This window comes from Drosophila rhopaloa, unplaced genomic scaffold (genome assembly GCF_018152115.1).
Source record: "Drosophila rhopaloa isolate 14029-0021.01 unplaced genomic scaffold, ASM1815211v1 contig_69, whole genome shotgun sequence".
NCBI classification, from domain to species: Eukaryota; Metazoa; Arthropoda; class Insecta; order Diptera; family Drosophilidae; genus Drosophila; species Drosophila rhopaloa.
Window position 1 is genome coordinate 699,153 of NW_025335166.1, and position 25,693 is coordinate 724,845.

The 25,693-nt window shown below is 43.7% G+C and overlaps 5 protein-coding genes across 55 annotated transcripts in view; 2 read left to right on the forward strand and 3 right to left on the reverse strand.

Annotated features, from left to right (window-relative positions):
- Window positions 1–158: 158 nt before the first annotated feature.
- Window positions 159–7,719, reverse strand: LOC108048439 (dosage compensation regulator). 2 transcript variants are annotated; one of them, XM_017129107.2, is made up of 5 exons: window positions 7,516–7,719; window positions 6,937–7,456; window positions 6,204–6,522; window positions 3,581–4,271; window positions 159–2,556 (listed from the first exon to the last, which is right to left on the reverse strand). In XM_017129107.2, the coding sequence occupies exons 1-5, from the start codon at window positions 7,589–7,591 to the stop codon at window positions 272–274; spliced, it is 3,891 nt and encodes a 1,296-aa protein (XP_016984596.1). In that variant the 5' UTR covers window positions 7,592–7,719; the 3' UTR covers window positions 159–271. The 2 variants fall into 2 exon arrangements, with proteins under 2 accessions (XP_016984596.1, XP_016984597.1); XM_017129108.2 differs by lacking the exons at window positions 6,937–7,456; window positions 7,516–7,719 and adding an exon at window positions 6,587–6,915.
- Window positions 7,720–9,504: 1,785 nt separating this feature from the next.
- Window positions 9,505–11,033, forward strand: LOC108048436 (nedd8-activating enzyme E1 catalytic subunit). The gene has a single exon (XM_017129104.2). The coding sequence runs from the start codon at window positions 9,596–9,598 to the stop codon at window positions 10,946–10,948; it is 1,353 nt and encodes a 450-aa protein (XP_016984593.1). The 5' UTR covers window positions 9,505–9,595; the 3' UTR covers window positions 10,949–11,033.
- LOC108048438 (enoyl-[acyl-carrier-protein] reductase, mitochondrial) lies at window positions 10,946–12,634 on the reverse strand. Its single transcript, XM_017129106.2, has 2 exons — window positions 12,353–12,634; window positions 10,946–11,869 (listed from the first exon to the last, which is right to left on the reverse strand). The coding sequence occupies exons 1-2, from the start codon at window positions 12,564–12,566 to the stop codon at window positions 11,010–11,012; spliced, it is 1,074 nt and encodes a 357-aa protein (XP_016984595.1). The 5' UTR covers window positions 12,567–12,634; the 3' UTR covers window positions 10,946–11,009.
- A 41-nt stretch (window positions 12,635–12,675) lies between these two features.
- On the forward strand, window positions 12,676–14,769 carry LOC108048437 (E3 ubiquitin-protein ligase RNF25). Its single transcript, XM_017129105.2, has 3 exons — window positions 12,676–12,799; window positions 12,863–12,931; window positions 12,990–14,769. Exons 1-3 carry the CDS (start codon window positions 12,792–12,794, stop codon window positions 14,017–14,019), a joined length of 1,107 nt encoding a protein of 368 aa, XP_016984594.1. The 5' UTR covers window positions 12,676–12,791; the 3' UTR covers window positions 14,020–14,769.
- A 92-nt stretch (window positions 14,770–14,861) lies between these two features.
- LOC108048432 (microtubule-actin cross-linking factor 1) overlaps window positions 14,862–25,693 on the reverse strand; it is a 71,034-nt gene continuing 60,202 nt past the window's right edge. For 16 of the 50 annotated variants that reach the window (XM_017129087.2, XM_017129072.2, XM_017129068.2 and 13 more), the window contains 17 exons: window positions 25,590–25,601; window positions 25,101–25,326; window positions 23,077–25,036; window positions 22,843–23,017; window positions 22,549–22,608; window positions 22,186–22,230; window positions 21,716–21,787; window positions 21,390–21,564; window positions 21,203–21,320; window positions 20,909–21,138; window positions 20,733–20,850; window positions 19,042–19,235; window positions 17,670–17,943; window positions 16,968–17,151; window positions 16,595–16,660; window positions 16,330–16,416; window positions 14,862–16,032 (listed from right to left, as the gene is read on the reverse strand). In XM_017129087.2, coding sequence (XP_016984576.2) covers window positions 15,891–16,032; window positions 16,330–16,416; window positions 16,595–16,660; window positions 16,968–17,151; window positions 17,670–17,943; window positions 19,042–19,235; window positions 20,733–20,850; window positions 20,909–21,138; window positions 21,203–21,320; window positions 21,390–21,564; window positions 21,716–21,787; window positions 22,186–22,230; window positions 22,549–22,608; window positions 22,843–23,017; window positions 23,077–25,036; window positions 25,101–25,326; window positions 25,590–25,601 — 4,138 coding nt within the window. In that variant the 3' untranslated portion in view covers window positions 14,862–15,890. Of the gene's footprint in view, window positions 16,033–16,272; window positions 16,417–16,594; window positions 16,661–16,967; window positions 17,152–17,669; window positions 17,944–18,073; window positions 18,253–19,041; window positions 19,236–20,732; window positions 20,851–20,908; window positions 21,139–21,202; window positions 21,321–21,389; window positions 21,565–21,715; window positions 21,788–22,185; window positions 22,231–22,548; window positions 22,609–22,842; window positions 23,018–23,076; window positions 25,037–25,100; window positions 25,327–25,589; window positions 25,602–25,693 lie in introns of all 50 variants that reach the window. The other 34 variants (XM_017129078.2, XM_044461773.1, XM_044461771.1 and 31 more) reach the window with 24 other exon arrangements.

Sequence of the window (25,693 nt, forward strand, 5' to 3'; positions counted from 1 at the left end):
GAACGAAGGACGCACTGCTGGCGGAGATTAAACGAAAGCGATGGTGCTGCGTTTGTCTGAAGCCTGCGCTAATATGGGATTTAGACGGACTGACCGCCACGTACTTCTGCGGTATGGACTGCCAGTTGGCGCACATAGACCCGTAAAACGCTTCCGGATGGCTTAAAGTCTTTTATTAATATACCAAATTCTAAATGTGATTAGAAAATAAAGTCACGCGTTCTCCGTTAGGGCTTAAAACATACAAATTAATTGAAAATGTGTTTATTCCTTAAAAGCGTCCCCAGTTGCCAGTTTGGTTAGCGCCTCCGTTACCCTTTCCGCCAGTGTTTTCGAAGCCACCCCCCGAACCTCTATTGCTTCCAAAACCGCCGCCGACGCCGCCTTCTGAAGGCCCAAATCCACTGATATTTTCAAAGCCTCGATTGTTTCCGTAACCTCCTACATTATTTCCGTAACTTCCTCCATAATTTCCATAACCTCGGCCGTTCCCATAGCCTCCGTTTCTTCCATATCCCCCTCCAAAGCCTCGACTTCCTCCATTGCCGAAGCTGGTCATTCCCCGGTGGCTATAACCTCTGTTTCCAAAGCGCCCTCCTCCACCGCTATCAAAGCGACCACGTTTTGCTGGACCACCGCCGGAACTAACCTGTCGTGATTGATGCGGCAAAATTCCCACGTCCCGTTGCAGTTCGAAATCCCCGGAGCTCTTGACACAAAGGTCCTTAACTACCCTGACCAGCTTGGCGTAGGGCTCCTCCAGCTGAAGCACGTCGGCCGGGTTGTCGCAAGCAACCGTGATGAGATCTTCCAGCGCCGGTTTCAGGGCCCCGACTTTCGCCGCATGTTCTGGTTCCATTTCAAAGTTAACCCAGTTGTCCACGCGCACCATGTTGTTGGCGGTCAAGTCGATCTTTCGCGATCCGAACAGCATCACTTGTAGAGGCGCTACCATCGATAGTTGCTTGCATGAAACAGCACGCGTGCGAATCTTCTCGCCGAAGACGAAAAACGGATACGGAAAGGTGACGGCCAAGTTACTACAGTTCACAGAAGTCTTGTGCAGCAGGGCCGCCTTGGACTCGGTAGTCAGCACCTTGCGCTTCTCCTTGTGCACGCAAATGTTGGGGTACAGGCCCAGGCACAAAAGAGCTAGCGACACGTCCAACACTGGGTCGTCGCGATTAGTCTCTGCGTCCACCTCGTGCGGTATCATGCACTCCTCAGGGAACCCAGCCTGCAGAAGCAGATCCAACAACTGCTGCTTCGCATCCCACATTACGTTCATAGTCGACATTTGCAGACCCTTCCATTCGCAGAAGCTAGCCTCCTGCTGCTCACCACGTTGTTTGGCGCGTTGCCATAGTTGCGAGGCCACAATCATGGCTACATGGTCAGAACATTTGCTGCCGCTTAATGCCTTCTGATGATTAGCCAGTCTACGTTGCCCTATATCTAACTGAAAAACCTCGGAGAACGTGCTAGAGTAAGAGGCCATGCTGGCGACAAGGTCGGCACAGCCAAACACCGCCCCTAGCACCATCATTTTCCCCAGTCTCGGCTCGATTGGGAGGCGTGCCAGCAGGCGACCCAGTGGCGTTAGTTCATCGTTGACGTCAAGGCAGCGCATCTCGCGCAACAGCACCTCCGCCTCGATAACAGCGTCTACTGGCGGCGGTTCCAGTGCCTTCGATAGGAAGTGGTGAATGGCGCCGAGCCGGAGCAATTTAATGGTGAGAGCCATCTCGTGCAAAGGCGTGCGGAACATCTCGGGCGTGAGGTTATCCTCAAGCAATTCGAAGCGGGCACGCGAACACAGCGTAAAGCAGAAGCCGGGACGGACTCTTCCGGCGCGGCCCTTGCGCTGCTCCAGGTTGGTCTTGCTGGCCCACACGGTGGCGTAGCTTGTTAGGTTGTTGTGAGAAGTAAAGAGCTTCATGCGCGCCTTGCAGACGTCCACCACAAAGACAATATCGTCAATGGTTATTGAAGTCTCTGCGATATTAGTGGAGAGAATGATCTTGGTGACGCCTTCCGGCACTGGCTCGAACACCTTGCGTTGGTCGTCTCGCGGAATCTGCGAGTGGCACGGCAGAATTCGATACTGGGCAGAATTGCCAAAAGTATTTGTACTTTGCAGATACTTCATGAGTGCAAATATCAGGTTCCAGCCGGGCAGAAATACCAATATGGCGCCGGGAATGTTTTTTGACTTAATGTGCACCAGCAACGACTCCAGCAGCTCGAAGCTGACGTCCGATTCGGAGAGCATGGCCATAGCGTTGCGCGTCTTCTGTGAGTACTTGTCCTCGCACACCTTATTACAGTTGGTCTCCGCCTCTTCCTTGTTCTCCGAGAGCTGTAGCTGCTCCTCGTCCTCTGCCTCCTTGCGCTTCCGACGCGACTCCACCGAGGGTACAAATTCTGTCATCTGGAGAATGTCCTCCAAGAAGAACTGTTGCACGGGGAAGGCCCTGCCTGGAACCTCCAGTACGGGACAGCCTCCAAAGTACTTGGAAAAGAGTGTAGTGTCAATGGTGGCCGACATAAGAATAACTGGGAAAGAAAATCAAATTTCCAGTAAGTTGACTGATCTAGTTCAGGAGGAATGTATGTATAACAAGAAAGGAAAGCTAACTTCGGGGGAGCCGAAGTTGATATACCCTTGCAGAATATTCTGTAAATTATATTTTCTTAATACTCGTTAAGTTATGGCATTTCCGATCAATCAGTTATATGGCGGCTATAGGATATAGTCGGCCGATCCCGGCCGTTCCGTCTTATATACTGCATGAAAAGGAACGAAGGTTGTGTGCAAAGTTAAAATTCGATATCTTTAAAACTGAGAAACAGACAGACGACCAAAATTATAATACCCTCTGAAAGGGTTTGTTCTTTGGGTGTTGGTAATATTTTAATATGAAAATACGGTTTTAATTAAAATAAAATCGGACATCTATATCATATAGTTGCCATAAAAAAATTAAAAAAAATAAAAATGTAAAAAAAAGTTTATTTTGTTTTTTTTTTTTTTATTGAAATATTCCTTTGAGATATAGTAATTATTGACAATATCAAAATTACGCTTTTAGTTTTGTTAAAATCGGACAACACTATCATATAACTGCCATAGAAACGATGGCAAAATGCAGCGCAAAATCGACATATGTAGCTTCATTGTTTTTAGTAATATAGGCAAAGAAATCGAAATGTAGTCGTTTTGTAATAAAGTGTATATAAACTTCGGCTTGCCGAAGTTTACTTCCTTTCTTGATTGGATTTTGATCTATGACTGCACACGTGAGCATTTAAGGCATTCCAGAAAAAATTTGTTGTAAAAAAAAAAAGCTGCACGAAATATTAAAACCATTGTGGGCAGGAATGCCACCTTAATGAAGATACAACCACACATTAATTGCAAAAATCTATTATATGCTCGATTGACCATGTCTGGTTTCTAATGGAAAATGCAGCGCCCATAGTTTTAGCTGGCCAAGAACTACATTGTAAATTATGCTTCTTAAAATACGTACGGTTTTTAGACTCAAAAATATAATATAAAATACAAATGTCAGCTCACCGTGCAGATCCGGGTAAGTGTCCACCATGTCACGAAGAATGACCAGCAGAAAATCGCTGTTCACATCTCTCTCGTGGATTTCGTCGACAATGATGTGCGAGACTCCCCGCAAGCCCGCTTCCAATTTGCGCAGCAACACGCCCACGGTGCAGAAGAGAATGCCGCCATAGGGCCGAGGGAAAACCGATTCAAATCGCACAGAGTAACCGATGGTGTCCCCCAACTGCTCGCAACGCTCGCGGGCGACGCGCTCTGCCACAGAAATGGCTGAGATGCGACGGGGCTGGGTCACGTAAATGTTGGCGTAGCCACCTTGGCCGGAGGAGATGTAGTCGTCGAGAATGTACTGGGCTATCTGAGTGGTCTTGCCGCAGCCTGTGTTACCGCGAATGATCACAACTGGGTTCTCATTGACGGCAGTTAGGATCTCGGATCGCATGGCAGCAATAGGCAGCTTATCGCGGAACTCGAGAAATTGTCGGTACTCAGCGTCATTCTGGCGACGCTCTCGGAGCGAGCGTTCGAATTCCAACGAAAGATCATCAATAGAGGCGGTTGCCAGTTCTCCTTCGTCGATGTTGCAGGCGTGCCAGGTGTTCCAGTTTGGCTGAGGAGGTGCCCAGGGAATCACCGAGCTTTCCTGACGCTTTTCTCCCTCTTGTGGTATAGAGTCAATCCGGTTGACGTTAACCTGGGGAAAATGCCAGTCTTAATTGGGAACAGTATAATAGTACCTAAGTAATTTGATATTGATTTATTTTTTAAAATTTTTATCTAGAATCTGTCCAAGATTCGGAATAAATTCACTAAATTTACTTACTTTTTAATAAGAAGTAATTGTCATTATTAATAATAAATAGTAATAATGTTGTATTATATACAATACTTAGTTAATTATTAAGGTAGTATGAGATCATTTAAGAAGTGTTAGACGGAGTTCTTATTAGATTTTCATAAAACCTCTGGTGTTTGCAGAAAATTAATTGATAAAACGCGTGCATTTTGAGAAAATGTACCTCCAAGTTAAAAAAAGTATTATTTTTTTTAAATAGGTGGTAACGGGTTTAAAGCTTAGGAATTCTATATAATTAAATGAAAAACAAGAACGTCTTTGAACTAAGTATAAATACCCTTTCCACTTTTACAAAAATAAAATGTTTTATATATAACGACTTTGTTTCGATTTGTTGGAGTATAAATGTTTTGATCGCCCCATTGGTAGCTTTATGTTATATTGGTCTTATTTTATAAAAAAAAAAAAATAATTCTTAAATTTGTAAAACATCTATGATTCGGAGCAAATATTTAAAAACAAGAAAGGAAAGCTAACTTCGGGCGGAGCCGAAGTTGATATACCCTTGCAGAATACTCTGTAAATTATATTCTTCAAATTTATTCATATGATGCATTCTTAATATTCATAAAAAATCCCAACTTCCTAACATTAAAAACACCAAAGTTATGGCATTTCCGATCAATCAGTTATATGGCAGCTATAGGATATAGTCGGCCGATCCCGGCCGTTCCGACTTATATACTGCGTGCAAAGGAAAGAAGGGTGTATGCAAAGTTTCAATTCGATATCTTTAAAACTGAGAGACTAGTTCGCGTAGAAACAGACAGACGGACATGGCTATATCAACTCAGGAGGTGATCCTGATCAAGAATATATATACCTTATAGGGTCGGAGATGCCTCCTTCACTGCGTTGCACACTTTTGACCAAAATTATAATACCCTCTGCAAGGGTATAAAAACATCGTAAAACAAGAACGGAAAGCTAACTTCGGGCGGAGCCGAAGTTGATATACCCTTGGAGAATACTCTGTAAATTATATTCTCCAAAATTATTCATATGATGCATTCTTAATACTCATAAAAAGTCCCAACTTCCTAACTTTAAAAACACCAAAGTTATGGCATTTCCGATCAATCAGTTATATGGCAGCTATAAGATATAGTCGGCCGATCCTTATAAAATTTGGTAGGTCGGATTGATTGGCCAAATATAAAACCCATAGAAAATTCCAACTTCCAAACTTTACAAACACCAAAGTTATGGCATTTCCGATCAATCAGCTATATGGCAGCTATAGGATATAGTCGGCCGATCCCGGCCGTTCCGACATATATACTGCGTGCAAAGGAAAGAAGGGTGTGTGCAAAGTTTCAACTCGATAGCTTTAAAACTGAGAGACTAGTTTGCGTAGAAACAGACAGACGGACAGACGGACATGGCTATATCAACTCAGGAGGTGATCCTGATCCAGAATATATATACTTTATAGGGTCGGAGATGTCTCCTTCACTGCGTTGCACACTTTTGACCAAAATTATAATACCCTCTGCAAGGGTATAATGATATTATAATTTTTGAAAATGTATTTTTCCGATTGCCCCATAGAGCTATTTGGAATAGTCATTCGGTCATTAAAATTGTTAATTGGTCCCTTCTGATAAATTTAATTTTAATTTAAATCTTAATACAGCTGCTTTATAAGCATTCTGATTCTGAACAATAATACCTAATTATATCGATCTAATTAAGCCTATCTCTCTAAACAATTAAATTATAGTTGTCAAAAGACTGTTTATAGTACTTAAAAAGTTTCGAATCACTTACAATTAGTGGAATGGGAGCGCCGTCCGTTTCAATTTTGATATTGCGCGGATTTACGACAGGAAGATCCAGCACTTGGATTACTTCGTCAATGTTGTTAATCAGCTCGGGAGGCAGCTTCACCGGGTAGGGTTTTAGCTCCTCGTCTTTTTTCTTTTTAAGCGTTCCGCTGAAAGGCTCGATGACCTTTAAATGGAAGAGCTGGCGCACCAAGGACAATGCACAAGATTTGCTGGCCGACTTTTTGTTGGAGCCCGTCTCGCGGGCCGTCACCTTGCGTTTGAGAGCCGACACGTAAATGGACAGCTCGGCCATAAAGCTCCTAGATTGACAAGGCTTTAAGAGGTAGTTTCAAACCAGCTGGTGCGCCAAGGCGCGGAACTTACCCTTGGGCTTTATGGAGGGCCACTATAGTGGGTGACCGTGCACAGCGACAGAAAAGCTAGCTGACAGAGCGATGTGGTGCTTATGTGAGGACGCAGCCGACAAGCCAGCGCTTAAATTTCTGCCACCTACGCCGCCTTTCATTAGAGTCCGTTTTGCTCACAGGCCCCATGCAAGGCAGCGGGACGTGGTTTTTAGTATTTAGGTGTATCGTACCACGTCGCTCTGCAGGCTTAACTATCAACGCATTGCGCACAGTCCCCCAAGGATTGCGGGTTGCATTCCAGACTTGGCCGTAGAACAAATTTGGCCAAATCCGGAATGCAAGCTCAAAAAAAAATTAAGGACCTACCTAGCGTGGTCCGGGCCCACTGGAGTATACTTGTAATCGTCGCGGATATTGTTGGCTTGCTTATACATATTCAGTCGATCCTTCGCGTTCTCTATGGTCCAGTTCCCGTGGATAGCGGCGTTAACATCGATGGACTCAGCCTCGTTCATGTCCTTCTGCTCCTGCACATGGTCGATGATGCTGAAGCGGCCGCCATCGGGTCCGCTCCCGAGGTTTAGTGGTCGATACGCCTCGCCCAGATCCTGTGGACCCGACTGACCACCAAACACGCGCTTTTGATGTCCGCCATCCGCTGTTACGCCCTCGACCTGCTGACCAACCCTGGGTCCCGCCCCCGCCGAAGCACCAGCATCCGCCGGAACATCCTGGGCATTCAGTTTGCCCACACGCACCAGATAGTTGACAAAGTCACGACACGCGTTTTTCTCAGCGTCCTTCTTGTTGGTGGAGTTTCCCACACCAATGTAGCTGTCCTGGTCCACGCGAACCTCGCATAGGAAGCGCTGACGGTTTTTTGGGCCTGTAAATTTAGTATGTTGCATTAACCTTTTGCAAAATACGTTTTTTGAAATCACTCACCCGTTTGGCGAATGTCAAACTTCGGTTCAATACGCGACTTGGCGCAAAATTCGTACAGAAATGATTTTATATCCATGTCCGATTTTTTGTAGATGTTAACTGCAATTGTCAGAGTCAAGCTTGTTACCCTTTTAATCGATATTCCTTCTCTTGCTTATCATTCGAGGAAGAAAATAGTGCCGAGAAGGGAACGTCCCAGCGCCATTTTTTCCACAGAAATATCGGTTGAAAAATACTAGAAAAATATATACAAATATTATGTGCGTCGAATTTGCGGCAATTGTGGAACGGTTGAGCTTGGAACAGAAGAACAGGTTTTATTTTCGCGCTATTTGGGTATAAAATCAAATTGAGCATTTTGGAGATTTGCAACAAAATCGACTTTCCATATAACTCCACTTACAAAGCGTGTTTCAATATGGACGGCAAATCAGCTTAAAAGACGCTATATAAAGAATTTCATACCCACAGCTTTTGAAAAAAAAATCGCTCATCATTCGGCCATCGTCTGAATCAGCCTATACAAACATAAAGGACTAAAAAAAAATTAGAAATAACGTCCTTCACAGGGCGTGTGCCAAAATGGCATGTATGTTTATAGGCGCATTTGCGGAAATTGAAGTAATATTGCTCGAAATCTAAAAATGGTATTCACAGTTTTTGAGAAAATCGCTGTTTAAAGGAATGGCGCCCACTTCAATTCTCGAACCAGTTCGTTAGCCATGGCATAAACCAAATAATTGTCTGCCATTTGAAATATTAATTTGACGCTAGCTTTTGGGAAACTCCTACGTCCTTTACAGAGCGTGTGCAGTGTCAAAAGATATTTTAAAAAATTCGTATTTATCGTACCAACTTAAAGAAAAGTTTCCATCAATTTCTATTCTCAGTTTCCTTGGAACTAAAATTGTTTAGTGAATGGTTTTGCTGCCGTAAGACACTTGCCATAGTGAATCACCGATTGTTATTTGATATTTAAGCAATTGCAGAGGGTATTATAATTTCACTCAAAAGTTTGCAACGCAGTGAAGGTGATATCTCCCGACCCTATAAAGTATATATGTATATTCTGGATCAGGATCAATAGGGGAGTCGATATAGCCATATCCGTCCGTCCGTTTCTACGAGCTATCTTCTTGAAACGTTCCCAAAAGTTGTCTTTCTATTGCAGGTAGTATATAAGTCGGGCCAAGCCGGATCGGGCGACTATATCAAATAGCTCCCATAGAAACAATCGGAAAAAAAATTCAAAAAAATGCTTACTTAGTTTTTGTTTTTTTTGGTCTTTGGGATTTGGTAATATTTAAATATTATGGAGTTACGGTTTTAATTAAATTAAAATCGGACAACAATTTCATATAGCTGCCATAGAAACGATGGCAAAATGCAGCACAGAGTCGTCCCAGCTTCATTGTTTTTAGTGACATAAGCATAGAAAATGAAATATAGTCGATTTGTAATAACTGCAAGGGTATATAAACTTCGGCTTGCCGAAGTTTGCTTCCTTTCTTGCTTTTTCTAATATACAATATAAAGTTCTTATCCCACTACCACCCTTCCCCTGCTAATCATTTTAGTGTACGTTTTATTCAAATCCTGTCCGCTGTTCCTGAGATATTCTCTCACTTAATTAAAGAAATTTTAGTTTATTTGTTATGCAGCTCTCGTCTGACTTTGCGGGACTTGCAACACAACAGTTTGTTACTTAATTTAATGATGAGCAATAAAAATAAAAAAAGGGGCGAGCAAAACAAACGTTAAAGTTTGAGAGATGCTCTTTTGACGATTTTGGAAAGTTCGCCAGCTGTTTACCTCTCGCTTTCTCTCATAGCTGAAAAACGGATTTCGTCGATCTGAGTACTAGGTTTTAAGATCAAACTATACTTTGAGAAAACAAAAGCTTTAATCAAAGAGCCCTACAATATAGTGTCATAATAGCTTAAGCGGCAGTGTGAAGACGGTATTACAAACTGTTGTCTCTGATACTTTAATACACGGCGTCAACCAGTGCTGAAAAACAAACCGGAGCTTTTAACACTGTGGCCGGAGCTACAAATTGCATTTAATTCGATTTGAAAAAATGTCTGTCCACTCGCCCAATCCCGCCCTGATCTTGCAGAGCAAGCGATTCAATGGACTGCGCAACATCCTGGAGCGCGAGGGCCCCTTTTGTAAGGACGACTTCTCGGCTTCTCCAGACAATCTGGAGTTCCTGCAGACCAAGTGCCAGGTTCTGATCATCGGGGCCGGCGGTCTGGGCTGCGAACTGCTGAAGGACCTGGCTCTAATAGGCTTTGGAAACTTGCACGTTATCGACATGGACACTATCGAGCTGTCCAACCTTAACCGCCAGTTCCTGTTCCGCCGCACGGACATCGGAGCATCAAAGGCCGAGTGCGCAGCGCGCTTTATTAACGGACGAGTTCCCTATTGCCGGGTTACGCCGCACTTTAAGAAAATCCAGGACTTCGACGAGAGCTTCTACCAGCAGTTCCACATGGTCGTTTGTGGCCTGGACTCGATCGTGGCCCGTCGCTGGATCAATGGAATGCTGCTTTCCATGCTGCGCTACGAGGAAGACGGGACAATAGATGTCAGCTCAATTGTGCCCATGATTGATGGCGGCACCGAAGGCTTTAAGGGTAACGCCCGCGTCATCCTGCCTGGATTTACGGCCTGCATTGAGTGTACTTTGGACCTGTTTCCGCCGCAAGTCAACTATCCCCTGTGCACCATAGCGAATACTCCCCGGCTGCCGGAGCACTGCATTGAATACGTGAAGATCATACAGTGGGAGAAACACAGTCCGTTTGGAGTGCCACTTGATGGTGACGATCCCCAACATATTGGCTGGGTCTACGAAAGGGCTCTGGAGCGGGCCAACGAGTTCAACATCACCGGTGTCACTTATCGCTTGGTCCAGGGAGTTGTCAAGCACATAATTCCCGCCGTTGCCAGTACCAATGCAGCCATAGCCGCTGCCTGCGCCCTGGAGGTTTTTAAGTTGGCCACCAGCTGCTATGATAGCATGGCAAACTACCTGAACTTCAACGATCTGGACGGGATCTATACCTACACCTACGAAGCGGAAAAGTCGGAAAACTGCTTGGCCTGCAGCAACACGCCGCAGTCTCTGCCCATCGAGGATCCCAACACCACGACGCTAGAGGATGTCATCAAGATGTTGTGCGACTCTCCGCGTTTTCAGCTCAAAAACCCGGCTCTGACCACTGTGATGAAGGACAGCAAACAGAAGACTCTGTACATGTCGACAGTGAAGAGCATAGAGGAGGCCACCCGGAAGAACCTGACGCTGTCGCTGGGCGAACTGGGACTGCAGGATGGGCAGCAGCTGACTGTCACTGATGTCACCTCGCCCTCCGCCATGACTCTTATGCTGAAGTATCAGTCAAACGAGGTGGAGATGGTCTGAATTGTATCACATTAGACTTCAATTTTAATACATAATACATGTAAATTATTAAGTTCCGCAACTAAATGCTCATGTCGAAGATGTACTTCTTGCCGGTGAATCCTTTGAAGTTCAGGGCAGCAGCCGCCGCATCTTGAAACTTATCCAAAGGCACCATCTCATGGTTGGGAGCCACAAACTTCCCCTGTTCCATCAGATCAAAAATATTCTTGAACATTTTCGATCGTTCGGCGGAACTGTAGTTCTCCTTGGACCACCGTGTCATCCAGAAGCCCCTAAATGCAATATCCTTGAAAATGAGGGGTCCGGTGGCCACGGTAACAGGCTCGCGGGACATGCCGCCATATGTGACCATCACGCCGCCATTGTCCAAATGACGCGAAACCTCAGTAGCGCTCTTGCCGCCCACACAATTGAAGGCCAGTCGGGGCTTTTTCAGCTTGCCCGACTTAAAGATATCACTGGTGCGAATCTCGGCCTCGGTCAGGATCTCGGTGGCTCCCATGCACTGCAGCATCTGCTTAAGCTCTGCAATATCCGGTCGATCGCGGACAATGCCTACGCTATTTAGGCCCCAGGCACGGCACAATTGATGCACTGCCTGGCCAACTGCGCTGTTAGCTCCATTCTGGATGACCGTGTCTCCCGATGAAAGCTGGACAAAGTCCCTCAGCATGCGGTAGGCGGTGGTGGGATTTACCGTCGATGTGGCTGCCTCCGCCAAACCCACTTTTTTTGACACGGCCAGTAGCTGGTCCTCCTTGTAGATGGCATGGGTTGTCCAGGTGCCGAGGCCAGAGGCCAGGGGAATGACATGCTGTCCCGCCTCCAAGCCCTTCACATTGTCGCCTACGCATATAACCTCGGCCACACACTCGTTGCCTCCAACGGCTGGAAACTTTGGCTTCACTGGGTATTTACCTGTGTAGGATTTTAAGGAGTCTTATTCTGGAGCATTTTAAAACGCTTATACAAAAGTGCGGTAGTTTCTGACGGGAAATATTTTTCATGCAATTATAGGATAGTCGGTATAAACAATGGTTTTAAATGTCATTATGATAATTCTATATTAATTGAAATAATAATTAATAAGTGAAATAAAATTTTGTGAACATTTTATTACGTTATAAACTTCTGAATTATAATTCCCTGTAAAATTAAGAAAATACAAAAATTGTTTAGGGTTGAGAACAATAAAAGCTAGATATGTACATATGTATTTTGTACATACCTACGAAAAAAAAATGTTTAAGTATTTCCATTTTTCGGTTCTGTAGTTCAAAATTCATTTTATTTTTTTTGAGCTGCAGAATAAATAAACAGACTATGCTTTTTGGCCGCAGTTATGTACATATGTATGTATTTACTGGTGCGTTTATATATGTATGTATAAGCCCAGCTTACCCTGGATTGTGTTTATGTCCGCTGGGTTAATGGGAGCCGCCAAGATCTTTACCAGCACCTGGTTGTCCTTGGGATCGGAAAGTTTGTCCTCCACCAGTTGCAAAACATCCTGTGGTTCGCCATGTTGAGTGTACTTCAGGGACTTAGCCAGCACCGACAAGTGGCGGTTCCATATGCCGGGGCGGATTCCTGACAAAACTCTATGGCGCAACATTAAAAACAGGAGTTTTGGATTATACTAATAATGAATTGTAAATGGTTATGCAGGCGAGTGTGACCGTTGCAGCTAGCCAGTTATATTTAGGTGATATCGGGTCTTGGTATTTTCAGAAAAAGCAACAAACGGCCGCCGTGTTTTCGCTAAATTTCAGGTGCCTCAAATCGATTTTTTAAACAAAACCTCAAGAAATACTCAAAAACCAAAATAACTGCTGGCAAAATGGACGCGTAAGCTTAATAAATTACTTAATAAAAGCTGCTTTGTTTTCATCGAATGAAGAATTTTTGCAGTTTACAAGACGAGGTGGAGTCGCTGGAAGCCATTCTAATGGACGATGTTCATATTAAACGCACGCCCAGGTAAGTGAGCTAGCTATATTTTAAAGATACTAATGCTAAGACTCGAATCCCCAAAAAGCGGCGAGGTGGAGCAGATTGAGACCACAGTGCTGCCTTTGACCGGCGATGAGGAGGAGCAGCAGTACGTGTGCGTCACTTTGCAGGTGCAGCCGACGCCAGGATATCCGGAGGAAAGTCCCATATTCAAGCTGCTGCGTCCGCGTGGATTAGACGATGCACGTTTGGAGGCCATCCGCAGCGCCTGCAATGCCAAAATCAAGGAGTCGCTGGGTTTCCCAGTGGTCTTCGACCTAATAGAGGTAGTGCGGGAGCACCTGACTGGTAGCAATCTGCCCAGTGGACAGTGCGTGGTCTGTCTTTATGGATTTGCGGACGGCGACGAGTTCACCCGTACCGAGTGCTTTCACTACCTGCACAGTTACTGCCTGGCCCGCCATCTTAACGCCCTGCGCCGCAACTACCAGGAGGAGTTCGACAAACTGCCCGCCTGGTTGCAAAAGACGGCCGATCCCTTCCAGGCCCTGTGCCCCGTCTGCCGAGAGCACATCGGCGACGAGACAGACAGCCTCAAGTGCGCAATGCCGCCGTCGGAACTTCTCAATGCACCAGACTTCAAGGTGACCGAGGAGCTCCGTCAGATGCAGCAGCGCATGTCGGAGTTGTATTTGCAGCAGAAAAGCCGCGGCGCTATCATCGATGTGAAGAGCGAGGGATCGGCCGTGATTTCAATCGAGACCGAGGAGGATATCAGACGTCGGCGGGGTCGCGAGGAGGCAGAAGCAGCCAAGAAGCTAGAAGGACCGGCCAAGGAGGAGGCACTCAAGCCCACCACTAGTACCACATTTGTGCCAGTGGTGCAGGAGACCCAGCGCATCATGCCAGAGCCGACCAACAATAACTATTACCACAATCGGCGGCACTATCGCGGCGGCAGACGGCACCATCATCACCAGCACGGTCACCATCATCGAGCCGAAAGGGATCGCGAGCAGAACGCTGCTGCAGCCACTGCCGGTAGCTCAACATCGAATACAGGCAACGGGAAACAGGCAAAGGCTCAGTCGGCCAGCTCCGGGCTTGCCAGGTGACGATGGCTCCCGGATGAGATGGGAATCCGGATACCCATAGCGTTGCCATGCTGCTAATACACAATGAAGTACCATCCCAAACGACCCAGCTTTAGTTTTGTGAGGCGCACACGTTTCTGTGAATTTTTATGTTCGTATGTTCGTATATATTTATGTTTAGTTAGCTTTAGCGAGCCGGGTTAGCTAATTTCGATTTTATTGACGATGATATTTAGTTGTACTTTAATTATAATGATATTTGCAATGATTTACAAAAGACTTGCGGCACCATGCCGAGCCGATATTAGTAGGGCCTTTAATAGGTAACGCGTAGAACACATGTATTGAGCAGCATCAACTGGCAGCGCTGGCGTTGACGAGATTACACCATAACTTTGCAAAGCTCGAAGAGACGACGGTATTGATATTCACTTACGTATAATCTGCAACCGCACTTTAAAAATTAGAATAAATAATTCTCCATCTGGCGGCCTATAGCACAAAAATCGAACTTGAACTTAACGATTCAAGTTGGAGCGGCATTTCTAGTCAGTGAGTGGAGTTAAGGAGGCGGGAGGGGAGGAGGAAGGAACCCGATACAGGGCATCTGCATTAGCATGCATGCACACATATTTAAATATCACAATTAATTGAGTGTTTGTAGTGATCCACATGGATCGTCCATGGTATTATATCGAAAATTCAATTTCAATGTGTCAAATAAATACTACGATTGAGAACTTTAATGAATAAATCAAATTCGGAAATCAACTGTGCTTTGCGTTTCACTGCGGTGGGAAGGATCATCCAAAAATCGAAAGACCGGTTTATGATGTTATTTTTTGTAAATGTTTATTTCGCATTTAAATTGTTTTAATTTAATAGAATTACAAAAATCGTGTTTTAATGTATTTCTTTCGTTTCGTACAACAAAATAATTTAGTATTAGTATTTTACAATATTTATATAAGCGGGCTCTTTTTCATTTCGCCCTTCTGCATCGCGTTTTATTCGCTGATATTGCATATAAAAAACAAAATTATGCAATACAAAATCTGTGTGTTTTTGTCGCTTAACAGTTAAATATTAATTAAACTTATAGTAATGACTTTTAGTACATAATTAAATATTTTCTTTATGCGACTTACAATTTTCACTTTCCTATTAGTTTAATAACAAAACAAAATCAAATTTTATCTCTTTAACGGGTTTAGTTATTTTTTTGACCGTTCCGTCCCTACCACATCCCATTCTTGGAGCTAGGTATCCACCAGACTGGCGATTCTAGTGGAGCCCGTAGATCAAAGACGGTTTTCAGCAGGGACCGGCGTTTCATTGGAAAGGTTTCTCTTTTTCTAGATATCTTTTCGATATATATTTTTTTATTCTTTGTATTTTTTTGTCTTGGAGCACTTGGAGTGTATTTTTCATTAATTTACTCTTGCTTTATAAGTATATACAAATCATAATTTTAGAAACGGTATAACTAGAAAATAAAGGTAGTGGGCGTTATATTTTAGTAGTAGCAAAAGGTAGTATTCGTGTTAGTAGTACTCGTTAGAAGGTTGCTTGTCTGATCAACTTTGTGTGCTAGCTTTATGTCTGCATTCCTTCTCATCTTAACTGTGTGTCTTTTACAAAATATTTATAGCATAAACATCTATAAATTATTCCACTTTTTTACTCCGCTAGGGCACTTCATAGTAAGTCTCTTTAGAACTGTGTGCTGTCGCTACTACATCATAGCTCATGTAGTCTCTTTAAATTTTGGGGAGTGTTTGGGTTTAGTTTAGAACTTCAGTGCGTAGTTAGTAAGTAAAGTTGTGTGTATGTGGTAAATATTGGCATTCCTTTGCTTGTCTATTGTCATCCTTATTAATAAGGTTGAGTTCTTATAGACGGAACGGTTCCCGCTTCTCCGTTGGTGTCGTACCGCGCGAAGTTCGTCTCATTGTCGAGCTAAAAGTGGGCTCCGCCGAACTTTTTCGCGGCGTCTGCATGCCGGAGGGCGTTGAGCTACCGCTGATGTTCCGTCTGGGATAAAAAACATATATATTAGTTTCTGTTTTTCAACTATTTTTACACACTATAACACATAAAAATAACAAAAAAATGTATTATAATATGGTAAACGCAATTAAGCATTATTCGAGGCCATTTTAGGTTCTTCTTAATGTAGTTTCATGGCATAGACATGCACATTGACATGCTCGGAAAAGGTTGAACGAAAAGAAAACTTAACAATAACATTAAACGAGTATAAATCATAATTACTTGCTATATACTGAATTGACTAGTTAAATGTCTTTGTTGTAGGCTTATCAACTTTACCCAAAGCTGGTTGGATTCGTAATCGAGCTGGGCGATGTTGACTTGGAATCGAATGAGGGTATCTTAATCGGTATCCGCGATGGCCGGCTTTTGATGTTTTTGGGGGTAGTAAGTACAACATTAGTTAGCAAAGGTAAACCATAACCGCTGCCGACGATAAATGATCGCGATCTTACATGTAGACTTATGACTAATTAAACATGGGGACTAGACTTATGACTAAGTAAATATGTTATGTGGTGTATGCCGGTCGGCGCTGAATTACCTAATTGGTTTGAAGCCGAAGCCTGTTAGTGCTGGTATACTGGATGATCTACTCATGCCTCCGTTGCTGTTTCAGTTTTTAATATTTATATTTGATTTTCGTTTTTTTGGGAGGGGTTTCAGGCACGGTTTTTAGTTGCGTTCAAGCAAATTTCAAATGGTTAAATGCCAATCGGAGTTGTAAGTTAGCGTTTTATGATGTTGATCGTTTGTGTGAGTGGTGTTGGTCAAAAGTTAATGCGGTAAACCGAAAACAGTGTAAAAATAAAAATAATAAATTAATAAGAGTTTGGATAATTAAGAGTGTTGGGTCTTGCCCAATGTCGGGGACATTCTTCTCGCTTTAATGTACAGTTTAAATCCTAGAATCCTACCTTGTGGGGGCCGGACTGGCTGATCCGGAGGCGGTCTTGCGCGTGATGGTGCTGGTGCCGTTGAGCCGGCTACCCTGAGTTGTGGGAGTGGTTACCGAAAGTCGCGCCGGACGCGGTGTGGTGCCGCTGGCGGTACTGGCTGTCGAGGGTTTTCGTTGCGGAATGCGTGAGGGCGTATGATCGTCTAAAATAAACAGGATTTTAAAATTTGAAGTTTTTTAAAAGAGGTATAAAAGGGGTATAATAAAGGACCAAAGCATTTTCTTAAATTTAAAATTCTATTCGGCTAAAGAAAAAAAGACCGATTAAATAAATTTAAAAAATTAAACAACAAAGTTATAATTTTTTTGAATTGTTTTTTCCGATTGTTCCTATGGGAGCTATATTTTATACTAGAAAAGACAATAAAGCGACAACTTTTGGGAAAGTTTCAAGCAGATAGCTTTAAAACTAAGGGACTAGTTTGCGTAGAAACGGACGGACGGGCAGATGGACAGACGGACAAGGCAAGATCGACTCTCCTGGTGATGCTGATCAAGAATATTTATACTTTATAGGGTCGGAAATGTCTCCTTCACTGCGTTGCAAACTTTTGACTGAAATTATAATTATATACCATCTGCAAGGGTATAAAAACGGAAAATTTAAAATATTGAGTAAAACATCTCTGACCAAAACGCCACTAATCCAATAACTACTAACCCGTGCTATCTAGTGACAGCGTGGAGCCATGTCTCGACGGTGGCTTCGATCCTTGTCTGCTAAGCGGGCGCGAGTTGGGCTTGGAGCCGGCACGAGAACCTCCTGGCGTGAGACCCGTGCGCGTGCTCGTGTACGTGACCTTGCGGGGCGTGTATCGGCCCGAAGGACCACCGTGGCTACCCTCGTTATCGCTCAAGGAGTCGGGAGTGCTGGCCGAGAGAGAGGAGCGCGATGGTCGCGACATGGGTATGGAGCGAACGGAACGCTCTCGTACCTGTACGGAAATAAACATACATTATAACCAAGATTTATATAAAATTCAGGACCCCCGTGACCCGTATGGAACCGATATTGAACACTCTTAATGGATCTGGTTTTTCTCCTCCTGCTGTATGCAAACTTACCCAGTGTGTTGTTGGATGACAATGTAGTACATGTGGACTCAGCGGCACCGAACGGCTGGTATTGCAACGGACAAATACCGTACCGCCGGCACCCATGTGAATGGGAAAGGCACAAGGAACCTGGTCTTGAGCGCGGATTTTTTCAAAGATTGGCATTAGCTCGGCCAAGTGCTCGTCGGCTAGAGAATCAATTTCGATATGTTTAGCCAACAATGACAGACTTATTTCAGCTGACAAACGGTATATGATCATTTAAGCCGTGGACAACAACCTAACCTTTTTTAATAACCTAATTACCTCATCATGAATTGTGTAGCATCAACTTAAAAATGTCACAAGAACGTAAAAAATATATTTGAATACTTAAAAAACGCGACAAAACAAACATATATATTTTTGCGAAAGTATTCGGTTCTCATGCAGTTTTGTAAATTATATATAAAGAGTCGGCGGCGCAGCAGCGAGAGCTTTTCTTTGTCAACAACACACACACACAACGAACCAATAAATGACGAAAGGAGCACTTACCTTGTGCCCTTACATGATGAGGAGATGTTTGAATGGGTAGTCTTTGAAGCTATGACGGTAGTACATTTTAAAATTGTTTCTTATCTTTTTGAAAGGATTTAGTTTATAGTTTATAATACTATAAAATTTCAGACATGGTATATTAAATTACATAGGAAAAAGGGGATTTTATTCGATGGAGTTCTAAATAAGTTAGAAAGTTAAGCAAGTTAGGAAAGGTATACATTATAGATCTTTTGAGAATCGGCCAAAAACTAATCAGTTTTTTTTGAAGATAGACTTTTCGGCCAAAAACATTTTAGTAGTTATAAATAAAACTAGCTCCTCTGAAGAGGATCAAACAGGATCAATTCCGATTAAAAACAAATATTATGAGAATGAAATGGGTAGAAAAATGGTTCTCCTTTGCTTTCTGCTTCAGATTCATTTGTTTGATTTACCTTGATGATTGGACCCTGTCCACTCATATATGGCGGCAAGTTGGAGCTGCCGCCATTTTGGGCATTGGGTGAGGAGGAGGCAGTGGCGGCCGCATTGGGCGTGGAACGTCTGGGTGTGAATGCGGCCATGCTCTGCGAGACGCCATCGGCCAATATGAATTGCTCACGTAGCTCTATGTTAGTGCGTCCCTTGGCTGCTCCCGGGTAACAGTGGCATTGGTTTTGGTAGCGATTGCAGTTGCAGTGACAGATGCATTTATGCATTTATATGCATTGTAATGGCATATCACCCACATATATTACATATACAGAGATAGGCAATGTTTTGTTGTAGGGCGAACATATAAACAACAACAATAACAACGAAAGTTCGTTACCGCAAAATATTTGTCATAGTTTGTTTTTCAGTTTGTGTGTTTTTTGTTTTAGAATTGTTTGTTGTTTAGTATTTCGGTGTGGGCACAGGCGAGTGCATATCGGGCGTGGACGTGGGCGTGGCGAAGGGGCAGCGCAAGCGAAGAGTATACATATATGTATAGTTATCGGATTCGATTTATCACGTTTCAATCGATTTTCGGTATAATAAAGGAAACCATTTTGAAAAAAAGAAAAAGGCGTAAAACATAAAATTTGATTAGTAAAAAACGAAAAACAAGTAACACAAATTAATACACAAAATTTAAATTTACTTGAGGACGCACAACGAAATTGGTGAAACTTCAAACATAAAATGCGTGACCATAGGAATATTAAGTCTCAACACCCTCGGTTTAAGGTTAAAACTGAGGATGCTAGACTGTTACACAAGTAAAGCAAAATGTTAGTTGTAAAGCAGAATATAATAAGCGTTAAAAAAGCGTTCTGGAATACTGATTTTTCAAGTACATATAACGCAAAAAAAATACGTGAAGAATCCTGGTTAATATAGCTAACTAATAGGAAATAGGTACAATAGGTAGGCAGGATTTATTTGGTGAGCGTTGATGTGTGTTTTATTGACTTTTAGCAGCTAATTGTTACGCAGTTAGATAAACGAAGCGACAAAAATGAGCATGAGTATAGTAAATGGCAAAACCCTCCGCCACAATGGACTTTGGGTTTCATTAGGTTCGATTGTTGATTTTTGTTTGGCTTTGTTATTGTGTTTATGAGGTGGCTTTTGGCGCTGGCTGGTTGGCAAACAAAATCGACACTGTTAAATTTGTTTTAGATTTCATCATAAATAATGATAAGGTTTAAACAAAGGTTTATTTTTCTATGTTCCGGCTTTATTTTGTTTTAGTTACCGGAATTATTTTAGGAGCAATAGATTATTGTTTGTTGGCTTGTTGTTGATTGGTTAAATGACCATATCCGTTTGGTATTATTATTATTGGGCATTAAAATATAATTAGTTGTTAACCACAACTGTACCTAGATGTGATATGAATGCGTTTAAATGAAATGATCAAACGATGCACAGCATCTGGTTATCGACAAAATGCATGATAAGGGTGAAATATTAAAAATGTGGACTACAGGATTACACTAGGATTATATTGTAGATATGGAATGTATGGTATTTGTAATATATGGTATGTGTGGTACTGATGTAGAAAGGATAAAGTCCAACAAATTTTGAAAATGTGTGTGTACGCAACACAACTAAATAGGGTGTCTTGAATAAAGCTTCAGATATATGGTCCACTTACCGCGACAAGGATCGTTCTTCTGCAAAAATTCGTCTAGGGCTACCCAGCCTCCGCCTACGCGTACCATTACAGTGCTGCGAAGAATGCGAACCAAACGCAGCTTCTGGGAGTCTCCAAACTGGTAGATATGGGTATATTGGTTTCACACAGTCAATTATTTCTTTCATTGTACTTACTCTGTATTTTCCCTCGCCAACTTGGAACACTCGGAATTTCTGCCGGCAGGTACACAGCATGACCAGACGTTTGACCTCGTCGTGTATTTTGTCCGAATCATTAGCCGGCTTACGTTCTTGCCAATCGGGACGCAGTGCAGCAATGAACTCCTGCCAGTCGATGAGACCTTCACCGTTGCGATCAAAAAGATCGGCCACAGCCTTCATTTCCAAGCCTGAGGTGTCGAATTCTAAAGAAGTCCATGTTTTAAGTCTAACAGTTTGAACGGATAAAAAAAAGTCTCGAAAACTTACTCGTGTTTATTATGCCATCGATAAAAACATCGCGTGGAATCATGCCGTTGTTGTCCTTGTCCATTTTGCGGAACAGATCCGTCAAGCGCGACTTCTTGTGGTTCATGTACTTGAGGAACTTTAAGTAGATGACCAAACAAATTGAAAAATTCAGTTTATTAGGATCTTTAAATATATTTATACTCACGCGCTTGCGCCAATCGTCCCAGCTGAAGTTGCGGGCACGCTCCACATCCTTCAAATACAAAAGATGATCGTTGAGCAGTCGCTGGCGCTCCCATGAGAGCATCCAAACATCGCGCCACTTGGTCCATAGAAGCTTGGCGCGGGGCGAACGGAATTCCAGTTCCGGTCCCGAGCTGCTAAATTTAAAAATTTAAGATTTTAAATAGGAATTTCTCTTTGAATAACAATATGATAAACCAATTTACTTGCAAACATATGTACAAGAGCACTAGACATGCACAACCTGAGATGATATATGGATGATATTGTTGGTTTTCGAGGACTTACCTTGGCGAAAATCGTGGGCCGTAATGCGGCAGGCGATCCCTGTCGGGCGTGTCACGTGTGGGCGTGATACGACTGCTCAGAGATTTGGTTTTTAGCATAGACATAGGCAAATAAAGTGGCAAGATGCATAGATTGAATTGATATTTTCGAGCGGTATGAGCAACGTTTACGTAGCGTAGTGTGTAGACAAGATGAAAGTAGAATTAAAAAGAGACAAAACAAAACGGTCAAGTAACAAATAAAATAAGCAAAACACAGTAATAATGGCAAGAAACACAGATAATACATGGATAATAACAAATTAAATTGATATATTTATAAATATATCGAATAGTTGTAGACGCAGCAATTCCGAAAGTAGTAAAAAAAAAAGTTGAAAACAAAAAAAATTTCGATTTTAGAATTTTAAAGTACATGCGGAATCTATCTATTCTTGAATTCTGGAGGGTGCAACCCCAATGACAACTCACCTTCCCTTGCGAGCGTTGAGTCCCTGGTCACGAGATCCCTTGAAGCTGTGAACAAAATTAATAATCATAAGATAAAGTTAAAGATTAAATCAAACAAGCAACAGTATTAAAAGCAGTGATTAAGCAGGGTGAATTTTTTGGGGAGTGCTGAATTGGTATGATAAATGCGTTAGCTGCTATAGATTTTAGCGCTACTTTGGGTCATTTAAGGAGTATCAGTATACTGTATATAATGGGGAAGGGATTTTAAATGTTAGGCAATCACTAAGTCCTTTCATGTGTGGATGGTGAGTAAGCACATTCGCCACTGGAAACGTGGATGAAAAGAGTAGCGGGCATTAGAGTATAAACTTGCGGCCAAACCTTTGACGCCTCAGTGTGCCATCGGGCGATTGTTCACGCAGATCGTGACTGGAGCCACGACTGTTGGCCGGTAGTGGTTGGTGTGGTTTTTTGATAGGCAGAGAAATAGGTGTGCAAAACGTTGCGGGGGTATTTTTGTTTGGTTTGGAATTTTGTAGCAATAAGGTGGATACAAAGAAAGTATATAAAAAGAAATAGGCGAAAAAATAAATACACAAAATAAATATATACAAAGAATAAATACAGCATAGCTACAGCTTTTTCAGCATTTTGCCAAAGAATTAGTCTACTCACACCGGCGTCTTTCCGCTACGGGATGGCTTTCGGGCTCCCGGAGGCAGCTGTCTTGGCTTGCAGGCGCGGTCCACCTCGTTCTGGCGGCGGGCCGTATTTTCCATGAATTCCTTGTGGTCCTCAATCAGCTTTTCTACCGGTGGAATCTCGTCAGGCAGTTGTTCGTGCTTCAGGTCTGCAGACGATTTAAATTGGTATCTATTTGGGAGAGTTATTTTTTATTTTATTTCTTACTCAACAGTGTGCCCTCAAGTCCGCTGAGCCAGGCCAGCAACTCCTCAATGGTGTCGTCCAAGTCCTTGAGCGACTGTAAATGCTGCTCCAGCTTCGACTCACGGTTGAGAGCCCACTGGCGGACCTCCTCCCAACGCTGTTGAATGATCGACAGCCAGTTCTTGATGATCGGGATGGCATCAGGATAGGCCTTGTTGATAATGTCCTCCGCGTACTCGAAAGTCTCAGTCTTCTCGCGTTCCCGTAGTCGCAGATCTTTCATGAACTCCATGTGAATGTCCATCATGTCACGCGACACCTTCTCGTCATCAGGCGCATTCTTGGCATATCGTAGCTTGTGCTCCGCATGATCCAGCCAATCGAAGAGTGTTTGGACACGGGCATTAAGCTTTTCAGCATCAACAAGGGCCACCTGGAGACGTTCACCGCGCTTTGCAACGGCACTCTTTACCTCTTCCCAAATGGACTGCATCTCGTCGAGCTGCCGTCCAACTTCGGGATTGTTGCCAGATCGTTCTAGGTCGCGTCCCGTCTTTAGAACGCCTTGCATTTGAGCGGCCCGCTTTTGCAGGTCCTGCTCAATGTGCTTGTGGTGTTCGCAGAGCCCTTGAACCGTTTCCAAGTCTCCGTGGACAGGGCCGTTCTCGTTCAGGCGACTCTTGGCCTTCTTTAGCCATTCGAGCAGCTCACCCAGAGCATCGCTGAACTGTCCGGAAAGGAGCAAAGCCTCCTCCAGCTTACGCTGGCGATCTATGCTCTTGGACCAAACACGGGTCCATTGTTCCTTAAGCTCCAGCAGCATCTTATCTAGCACTGGGCGATCTCCCTTGGGAGCCCGCTCCAATAGATTCTTTCCGGTGCGCATCGTGCTGTCATAGACAGACTGCTTGGCGCCCAGCTGGCGATGAGTCTCCTTCAGCTTGCCAATGTACTTCTTGATCTTCTGCGGCTCCTTGGAAGCCGTAGCCTCCTCGATGATCTGATCCAGCACCTGTTCGGTTTCCTGAAGATACTGCATCATTCCGCTCCAGGCGTCGTTGAATTCGCGGGCCTCTTTGTAGCCATGATCCAGAGCACGAGTGCGTTCCGCGGCCTTGCTTACCACCCGCTCCCAACGATGCTGCACGGACACAAGAAGGTTCTTGATCAAGATGACGTCCTGCTTCTGGCTGAAGTACTTGAGGTGCGTTCCCTTCTTGTCCAACAGCAGCATGGCTTCGCGATGGGTGCTCACATCCTTCTGCAGTACCTTGTGCTCCTCCATTTGAACCTGAATTGTTTCCAGAACGCGAGAGACTGGCTCGGCGTTAGACAGCAGCTTCTCGGCCTGTGTCAGCCATTCTACGAACGCTTGAAGAGTGTCATGGAACTCAGTTGCTTCCTTAAGAGCAATTTCTAGTTTGATCTTCTTGTCAGATGCACGGGATATCACAGCATCCCAGCGTTGCTTTAGCGTTCGAAGTGTATGCTGCAGGTTGCTGGACGAGACTTTCATATGGTTCTGGCGCTTAATGTACTCCTGACCCTGGGCTTGAATTGTCTCTACCTTGGGCCTGTTCTCGTCCAACTCGTTGTACACCTCCATGAAGCGTTCAAGCTGCTCGGTGGCAGTTTCAGGAAGTCCACCCACCGGCTTGCTGGCTCCAATTACAGCGTCGACATCGCCAAGCCAGCCCAGGATATCCTGCACCTCGGCGATGTAGCCGTGAGCCTCGCGCAGAGCCTCCTCCAGTTCATGCTGTCGGTCGCTAGCCTTTTGCAGCAGCTGCTTCCACTCGTTGTTAAGTTTGCGTAGTTTCTCCTGGGTAGTGGAGGCCTCCACAGATCCCTTCTCGGTTTCGATCAACTGTCTGCCCGCATCGTTCAATGTGTCCACTGAGTTCTGGTGGGCCTGAATGTCGTTGGCAAGCACCTTTAGCTTGGCCAGTTCAACCTCGAGCAGTTGCGGGTCTCCAGGGATCTAAAAAAATTTTAGCAATGAGTAAACAATTTGGATTTGCAGATTTTTTAACTTTCTAGTTTACCGGTTTCAGCTGGTCCAGGGTACTATCGGTCTTGTTGATCCAGACAAGTAGCTCATTAAGCGCATGCTGGAATTGACCCAAGTGCAGAAGGGCGTGCTCAAGTTGCTTCTGGCGCTCAACCATGCCACGGAGTAGGCCCTCCCAACGGCGATTGACCACCGAAAGAGGTTCGCGGATCGATGCCGCCTGCTCTGGTGAAGTGCGTTCCGTCAGTTCCACAGCTTGTCTGTAAGATTCAATAAGGGATTAGTTATGGTAGTGATCCAACCTTCTGTGTGCCACAGCAAGCGCAAAAATAAGAGAACAAGGCAAGTGTTTTTTTGTTTTGGCATTACATGCAACAAGTTGAAATGTTGAGATCTAAAAACATGCGTAGTTCAGCTCAGGTTAAAAACCCCGATGATTCCGGATCTCTGCAGGCACTTAATAATTATCCATATTCACAACAACAACTAAAGAACAAACGAAACTTTTTTGAAACTATCTTGCCTTTTAAGACCTCTGCCAATTCACAAGATGAGATAGACACCACAGCATTGAAATATTAGATTTATAATTTTAAAAAGAGTCGATTAAATCTGTACAAAATATGA